Genomic DNA, 8726 nt, shown 5'->3' on the forward strand with positions numbered 1-8726 from the left:
TCCTAGGGCTTTTTCTCCTACATGATGAGAATGATCTGAGAGTTCTTCCTGAGATGAGGCAAAGCCTTCTGAGTAGTTGGACCCTAGGTATACTTGTTTTGGAGGCTGGGAAGAAGGTTTTTCTCTGGAGCGAGTACTTTTCCTGGTGGAGGCTGAGGGATTTTTAGAGTGTTTAGCCATGAAAGAAACTGGATGAAGAGAGTTTCTGAGAAGGTTTCTAGGCAATGGGAACGATGGAGATTGGAAGAGGATTTCAGAGATTTAAAGAAGGATTTTCTAACGGTTGGCTACAGGAAAGGAAAGGGTGTCAGTTGAACAGGCGTGATGAATGGTTTTCCTTTCTTGAACGCTTTAACTGATGTGAAAAGAGAGGAAAAGAGAGGGAATTCGGAGGCGCAATTAATGACTATGAAAAGACAACGTTTAAACATTAGGCATACAAAACATAAAGATATCACATAGGTCCTAATATTAATGATCAATGGAAATAATACCACGTAATTCTCTTTAAAAGCAAAATATGTCTTCAAGTAAAGGTTTAGTGAAAATATCTGCTAATTGATTAGTAGTTCCAACAAAAGATAATTCTATATTTCCCTTAAGAACATGATCTCTAATGAAATGATTATTGATGTCTATATGTTTTGCCCTAGAGTGATGCACATGATTTTTTAAGAGACATATAGTGCTAGAGTTATCATAGAAAATTGGAATGGATTTAAAGAATAGTTCATAGTCACCCAATTGATGAGACATCCATACTAATTGTGCATAACATTGTCCAATGGGGATATACTCAGCCTCAGTTGTGGATAGTACAACTGATCCTTGCTTTTTACTGTTCCAAGATACCAGTGCTTTTCTAAGTAATTGGCATGTTCTGCTGGTGCTTTTTCTGTCTTCCTTATCATCTGCAAGATCAACATCCGAAAAACCTTCTAGTTTAAAATTGTTAGAGCGTGGATACCATAATCCGTGAGAAATAGTTCTAATGAGATATCGAATAATTCTCTTTACTGCAGTTAGATGTGATTCTTTAGGAGCTGACTGAAACCTGGCATATTTACAAACACTAAACATAATATCTGGTCGACTGGCAGTTAGATAAAGAAGGGAGCCAATCATTCCACGATATTTAGTTTCATCAACAGGATTTCCCTGTTCATCTTTGTCAAGACTTGTTGAAGGACTCATTGGTGTGCCAATAGCTTTAGTCTTACTCATACCGAACTTCTGAATCAACTCCTTTGTGTATTTTGTCTGACATATAAAACATTCCTTCTTCAGATTGTTGAATTTGAAGTCCAAGGAAGAACGTTAGCTCTCCCATCATACTCATTTCAAACTCACTTTGCATAAGATTTGAAAATTCCTTACATAGAAGAGGATTTAGCACTACCAAAAATAATATCATCAACATAAACTTGAATAATGAGATTACCTTCCAATGATCTTTTAATAAAAAGGGTAGTGTCTACTTTACCTCTTGTAAATCCGTGATCAATAAGAAATGAGTTGAGTCTTTCGTACCATGCTCGTGGAGCTTGTTTAAGTCCATATAATGCTTTGGTCAATTTGTACACATCGTAAGGAAACTTTGAATCTTCAAATCCAGGGGGTTGTTTTGCATAAACCTCCTCCTCAATAAAACCATTTAAAAAGGCACTTTTGACATCCATTTGGAAGAGCCTAAATATTTTAAAGTATTATTTAGCTTATTTCTGTTGACCTCGTAGTTGACTCCTTGTATGCTCATCCATTTGGAGGATAGTTTGATCTTTATTTTGGTCACAAGGCAATAGACAAGTAAGGTATCTCTTTGAGAGAAGGTAGAGAAGGAGCCAGTACGAGGGAGCAGAGTAGTTGCAACAATGTGGTCTAGAACATGAGTTTCAAAGCTAACATCACTTGGACCTAACTGGTTCGAGAGGGATTCAGATGAACACTCAACAATACAACGTTTTGCTTGATCAAAGGTTATTTCAAAATCATCAGGCCAAGAATTTTTTAAAAGCATGGGAAAACCAGAACACTTACACTGAAAAATTAAGTCAAATATGGCACAATCAAGAACGATGCGCTTTCCTAACACTAAGGATTCCAACTTGGCAGACTTACTTGAGCGAAGATTGGCATAAAACACTCTCACTAGGGGTTCATAGACTTTAGGAAAGAAAACAGAAAAGAATTTTGACCAGCCTTGATAACCAAACAGATCTTTTACCTTACAGTTTAGGGCTTCTATGTCATCAAGGTCGACTACTCTGCCATGAGCGATTGGCTTGTCTTTTAGAGCAATAAAAAATTCCCTGTTTGGAGAATCACAGAAATTTAGGTCAGACTCTAAAAAACTTGAGAGATCTATTTTCGATTTCTTTGGAGTAAAGGATTCAGGTGGTTCTTCCAAAGGTCTTTTTCCTAGGGCTTTTTCTCCTAGAGGATGAGAATGATCTGAGAGTTCTGCCTGAGATGAGGCAAAGCCTTCTTAGTGGTTGGACCCTAGGTCTACTTATTTTAGAGGCTGAGAAGAAGGTTTTGCTCTGGAACGAGTACTTTTCCTGGTGGAGGCTGAGGGATTGTTAGAGTGTTTAGCCATGGAAGACACTGGTTGAAGAGAGTTTCAGAGAGGGTTTCTAGACGATGGGAACTATGGAGATTGGAAAAGGGTTTCAGAGATTAACAGAAAGGGTTTCTGATGGTTGGGTACAGGAAAGAAAAGGGTGTCAGTTGAACAGGCGTGATGACTGGTTTTCCTTTCTTGAACACTGCAACTGATGTGAAAAGAGAGGAAAAGAGAGGAAATTTGGAGGCGCTATTAATGACTATGAAAAGACAAAGTTTAAACACCAGGCATACAAAACATAAAAATATCACATATGTCCTAATATTAATGATCAATAGAAACAATACCAAGTAATTCTCTTAAAAAGTAAAATTTGTCTTCAAGTAAAGGTTTAATGAAAATATCTGCTAATTGATTAGTAGTTCCAACAAAATATAATTCTATATTTCCCTTAAGAACATGATCTCTAATTAAATGATGCTTGATGTCTATATGTTTTGCCCTAGAGTGATGCACAGGATTTTTCGAGAGGCATATATTGCTAGAGTTATCACAGAAAATTGGAATGGGTTTAAAAAATAGTTCATAGTCACCCAATTGATGAGACATTCATAGTAATTGTGCACAACTTTGTCCAATGGGGATATACTCAGCCTCAGTTGTGGATAGTACAACTGAACCTTGCTTTTTACTGTTCCAAGATATCAGTGTTTTTCCAAGTAATTGACATGTTCCGTTGGTGCTTTTTCTGTCTTTCTTATCACCTGCAAGATCAGTATCTGAAAAACCTTCTAGTTTAAAATTGTTAGAGCATGGATACCATAATCCGTAAGAAATAGTTCCAATGAGATATCGAATAATTCTCTTTACTGCAGTCAGATGTAATTCTTTAGGAGCTGACTGAAACCTGGCACATTTACAAACACTGAATATAATATCTGGTCGACTAGCAGCTAGATAAAGAAGGGAGCCAATCATTCCACGATATTTAGTTTCATCAACAGGATTTCCCTATTCATCTTTGTCAAGACTTGTTGAAGGACTCATTGGTGTGCCAATAGCTTTAGCCTTACTCATAACAAACTTCTGAATCAACTCCTTTGTGTATTTTGTCTGACATATAAACGTTTCTTCTTCAGATTGTTGAATTTGAAGTCCAAGAAAGAACGTTAGCTCTCCCATCATACTCATTTCAAACTCACTTTGCATAAGATTTGAAAATTCCTTGCATAGAAGAGGATTAGCCCTACCAAAAATAACATCATCAACGTAAACTTGAATAATGAGATTACCTTCCAATGATCTTTTAATAAAAAGGTAGTGTCTACTTTACCTCTTGTAAATCCGTGATCAATAAGAAATGAGCTGAGTCTTTCGTACCATGCTCGTGGAGCTTGTTTAAGTCCATACAATGCTTTGGTCTATTTGTACACATCGTAAGAAAACTTTGAATCTTCAAATCCAGGGGGTTGTTTTACATAAACCTCCTCCTCAATGAAACCATTTAAAAGGGCACTTTTGACATCCATTTGGAAGAGCCTAAATCTTTTAAAGGATGCATATGCAAGAAGAATTCGTATTGATTCCAGTCGAGCTACCGGAGCAAAGGTTTTGTCATAGTCGACTCCTTCTTGTTGTGAGTATCCTTGAGCTACTAATCTGAATTTGTTTCTCAGAACCTTTCCATCCTTATTTAGCTTATTTCTGAAAATCCATTTTGTTCTAATTATAGGAGCGTTTTCAGGCTTAGGTAGTAGTTTTCGCACTTGATTTTTGTCAAATTGTTCTAGCTCTTCCTGCATTGCTTGTAACCAGCTTGAGTCTTTCAGAGCTTCCTCTATTTTCTTTGGTTCAATCTGGGAAATCAGTGCTATGTTTTCTTTCTTCTTGAGAGCTCCCCTGGTTTTCATTCCTTCGCCTGGGTCTCCTATGATAAACTTTTGAGGATATTCCGGTTCACTTCTCCATTCATTTGGACGAATTGTACTTGTATGAGTAGTTGAATCCTTCGGAGATTCTGATTGACTGTTGCTAATCTCATTAGTTGACTCCATTACACCATCAGGTTTATTAGTCGACTCTTGAGATTTGCTTGTCTCCTGAATTGTTTGAATTTGATCTTCATCACCTGCAATAATTCCTTTCTCGGCCGAATTTTTATTTTCATCAAAGATAACATGTACTGATTCTTCTACACACATTGTGCATTTATTATAGACTCTAAAGGATCTATTATTTAATGAATAACCCATAAAATACCTTCATCACTTCTTGGATCAAATTTTCCAAGATTGACCTTACCATTATTGTGAATGAAGCACTTGCTTCCAAACGGATGAAAGTAACTTATATTGGGTCGTTTACCTTTCCACAATTCATAAGGAGTCTTCTTCAGGATGGGTCTTATGAGGCATCGATTGAGAATGTGACATGGTGTACTTACTCCTTCTGCCCAGAAGTGATTTGGCAATGAATATTCTAATATCATAGTTCTTGCCATATCCTGTAAAGTCCTATTTTTTCGCTCAACAAATCCATTCTGTTGGGGTGACCTTGGAGCAGAGAAATTGTAGGTGTATCCTTGAGCATTGAAGAAATCTTCAAATGCTCTGCTTTCAAATTCTCCTCCATGATCACTTTGAATTGTTGTAATAAGATACCCCTTTTCTCTTTCGACCTTTTTACAGAAGATCTCAAAATTTTTCAAAGCTTCATCTTTGTGAGATAGAAAAATCACCCCAAGTAAAGCGTGAGTAATCATCAACAATAACAAAGGCATATCGGTTTCCTCCTATGCTAGCAGTTCTAGTGGGTTCAAATAAGTCCATATGAAGCAATTGCAAGGGCTTTGAAGTATATACAATATCTTTATTTTTGAAAAAGTTTCTAGTTTGTTTACCAATCTGACATGCATCACATACATGATTTCTAGAGAAATTGAGTTTAGGTAAACCAATAAATAAACTATGCTTGGGAAGTTTCTCTATCATATGCATGCTTGCATGACCAAGTTTCTTATGCCATAACCAAGGATCATCAGATATGGATCTTAAGCAAATATGACCATCTATATTTTCAAAACCAGCAAGAATATAGACATTTCCATACCTTTTACTTGGGATGATTATTTTACCTGTCTCATCTTCAATAGCACAACCTGTTTTCTTGAACTTTACTTCATACCCTGAGTCGCATAGCTGACTTATACTCAGAAGATTGTAGTTAAGTCCGTCAACAAGATAAACCTCAGTTATATCACAGTTATTATTGAAAGGAACTGTTCTGGTACCGACTATATTTCCTTTTGAGTCATCGCCAAATTTGACACTTCCTCCGTCTAATTTTTGTAACCTCTTTAAACAGGTTTTTGTCACCTGTCATGTGACTGGAACACGCACTATCTAAGTACAATTTTCCTTTGCGACTCCTTCTGTGGTGTTCCTGCAAAACATAATTATCACTTCCTTTTAGGTACCCAATCTTGCTTGGGTCCTTGTTGGTTAGTATTAGTGGACTCAGGATTGTTTTTGGGTTTCCAAATCCATCCTGAGATATTTGATTTACGAAATTGACAAAAAGAATATTTATGTCCACTTTTGTTACAGTAGTGACACGTAAGTCCTAATCCATTTTTGGATCTTTCATTTGTGTTAGTACTAGTGGACTTTATTCTAGCTCTCCAGTTGACTTGTAAGTTGCCTGTTTCGACTTGACAGAACTATGACTGGTGGATTTGCTCATGCCATTGAGTTGCATTTGCAATTCTTGAAACTTATCTTGAAGTACTTCTTTTTCAATTTCGCATACTTCAAGCTTGAGTTTCCAGTCTTTTACTTCTTTGTTAAATCTCTTTAGTTCATTCATCTTTTTTTTAGACTCTTTCAAAGTAAGGTCAAGAATATCCTGCAATTCATTACATCTTTCACGGTTATAAGATCTTACCTCGCTTGTTTTACCTCGCGCCATGAAATAGTTCTCATTGTCATCCTTACATTTGTCATCTGAAATGTCCTCATCTGTCCAGCACCCTGAGAGTTTGTTCATGTCGTTTTCGAGAATTGTCATCAAATATAGATTTGCTATCTCTTCGTGTTCTGAACTGTCTTCATCACTCCAGCTTCCAAATAATTTGTTCTTATTAAAACCTCTGGAAACCTTTGTTTTAAGATCAGGACACTCAGCTTGAACATGCCCAAATCTTTTACACTCATAGCATTTTCCATCATTTTGTCTTGTTCATTCTATTTCCTAGTTCGCATGGGTGGTATCCTGCCTCTTCTTGTATCCATGTATCTCCTCATTAAACCATCCATGTTCCTTGATACCATGGCAATTTCTTCTTGAAGAGCTTCAGGGTCGTCATCACTATCATTGTATGCTCTTTCATTTGTAGCCTTGAAAGTAATTGTTTTCTTCTTTTCTTCTTAGTTTGTTTTCTTGAGATGAGTTTTTTCGAAGGCTATAATTTTTCCTCGAAGTTCATCGTATGATAATTTGTTCAAATCTTGTGATTCAAGTGTAACCACTTTTGTCTGCCAAGTAGTGGGTAGACTTCTCAGAATTTTCCTAACTTGATCACCACTTGAGTATGGTTTGTTAAAAGCTTTTAGATCACTAATAATTTTGCTATATCTGGCAAACATCTCTTCAATGGATTCGCCTTCTTTTATCTAGAAGAGTTCGTAGTCATGAACCAATATGTTGATATGGGTTTCTTTCACTTTACTGGTTCCTTCATAAGTAACTTCAAGTTTATCCCACATCTCTTTGGTTGTATCGCAATTGGAGATTTTCTCATATTCCTCACCACTTATATCATTATAAAGCAGATTCATTGCTTTAGCATTAACTTGCACAACTGTCATTTGTTCATCAGTATATTCATTTATATCCTCAGGATCAGAAGGTAGTTGAGAAGCAGCCGGCAGAGGATAGTTTCCCATTTTGATAACTCGCCAGACCTTGACATCATAAGACTTTGCGTATATTTTCATACGCACTTTCCAGTGAGAGAAATGTTTTTCATTGAAATATGGTGGCCTCACTTGCGATGTTCCTTCTTGGAAGAGTGCTCCGACAATAACTTGATTAGCCATGATCTTTTCTCACAAGCTGTTAAGCAAAAGAAAAATATGAGCCTTGCTCTGATACCAATTGAAAGTACAAGAGGAGGGGGGGGAGGGAGAGGGGGGTGAATTGCTTATTTTAAAATTAATTATTATAAGTTGACTAGTTTTTCAATTAGTTAACTAGATGTAATAGCGAGATAATAAGAAGTGGAGAATTAAAATGCAGAAGAAAAGTGCAGTAATTAAAGACACCAGTATTTTTATATTGGTTCGGATTCAATGTGAATCCTAGTCCAGTCCCCTTGGGTTGCAAGGGAGTTCTCTTTTAGTGATTGAGTTTCTTGAGTACAAAGTGAATGGTGTAGTTTACACCAACAGCTCAGTTTCTATGTCACTCATCTTTTCTTGATACAATGCCTCACCAGTATTTTTCTCTCTTTCTTCTCTAACTTGTTACACATCAGATCTAGTAGAGCTACAATGTTTGTTTTAAGTAGAACAAAGAGAGAGTAATTGGTTTGATCAAAGTATGTCTCTCTAAGACTTAAGGTTGCATATAAATACTTTGTAGGAGACTGTTACTAAAGAGATTTGCCAACCCAAGAGATTTGATCCTTGAAAAGAAATTGATTCTTTCCAAGAATAAGGTTAATTCCCATTACTCTTCCTTGATGTGTGGACTTTGACAGCTTTCCATTTTTAAGTCTTGATAGCGCCGAATTTGCTCCTTAATTCTAGGTCCTTCCAGTAATAGCTACTGATTGATTATCTTGCCGGATCTTCAATGCTTCTTTTCCTTTTTAACTCTTTAATCAATCTCGGATTCGAGATTGATTATCTCGCCGGATCTTTAGTGCTTCTTTTCCTTTTGAATGCTTCAATCAATCTTTGATTGATTTCTTCCTTCAACTTGGATTGTTTCTCTTTGTGCACTTCGATCTTGGTTGATTTTCCTGAGTCCCTACACCAAAAGCAATTATATTATTTTTCATCATTAAAACTAAAACCTAACACAAATGTCTTAAATATATGGAGAATTAACACAAATAGCCGTACACCTAACCGTTTAAACTAAAAATAGCCGATGGAGGTGT

The 8726-nt window shown here is 36.4% G+C and overlaps 2 protein-coding genes across 2 annotated transcripts; both read right to left on the minus strand.

Annotated features, from left to right (window-relative positions):
• Positions 1-507: 507 nt before the first annotated feature.
• On the minus strand, positions 508-1224 carry LOC142168829 (secreted RxLR effector protein 161-like). The gene has a single exon (XM_075229989.1). It carries the CDS (start codon positions 1222-1224, stop codon positions 508-510), a length of 717 nt encoding a protein of 238 aa, XP_075086090.1.
• Positions 1225-3172: 1948 nt separating this feature from the next.
• Positions 3173-3541, minus strand: LOC107804916 (secreted RxLR effector protein 161-like). The gene has a single exon (XM_016628869.1). It carries the CDS (start codon positions 3539-3541, stop codon positions 3173-3175), a length of 369 nt encoding a protein of 122 aa, XP_016484355.1.
• Between the last annotated feature and the right edge of the window lie 5185 nt (positions 3542-8726).

The sequence above is a fragment of the Nicotiana tabacum genome, chromosome 14, assembly GCF_000715075.1.
Source record: "Nicotiana tabacum cultivar K326 chromosome 14, ASM71507v2, whole genome shotgun sequence".
Taxonomy (NCBI): domain Eukaryota; kingdom Viridiplantae; phylum Streptophyta; class Magnoliopsida; order Solanales; family Solanaceae; genus Nicotiana; species Nicotiana tabacum.

What these genes read in the sequence shown, in the direction of transcription:
- LOC142168829 (XM_075229989.1), bottom strand. Translation starts at nt 1,224, where the DNA reads ATGAGTAAGACTAAAGCTATTGGCACACCAATGAGTCCTTCAACAAGT.
- LOC107804916 (XM_016628869.1), bottom strand. Translation starts at nt 3,541, where the DNA reads ATGATTGGCTCCCTTCTTTATCTAGCTGCTAGTCGACCAGATATTATA.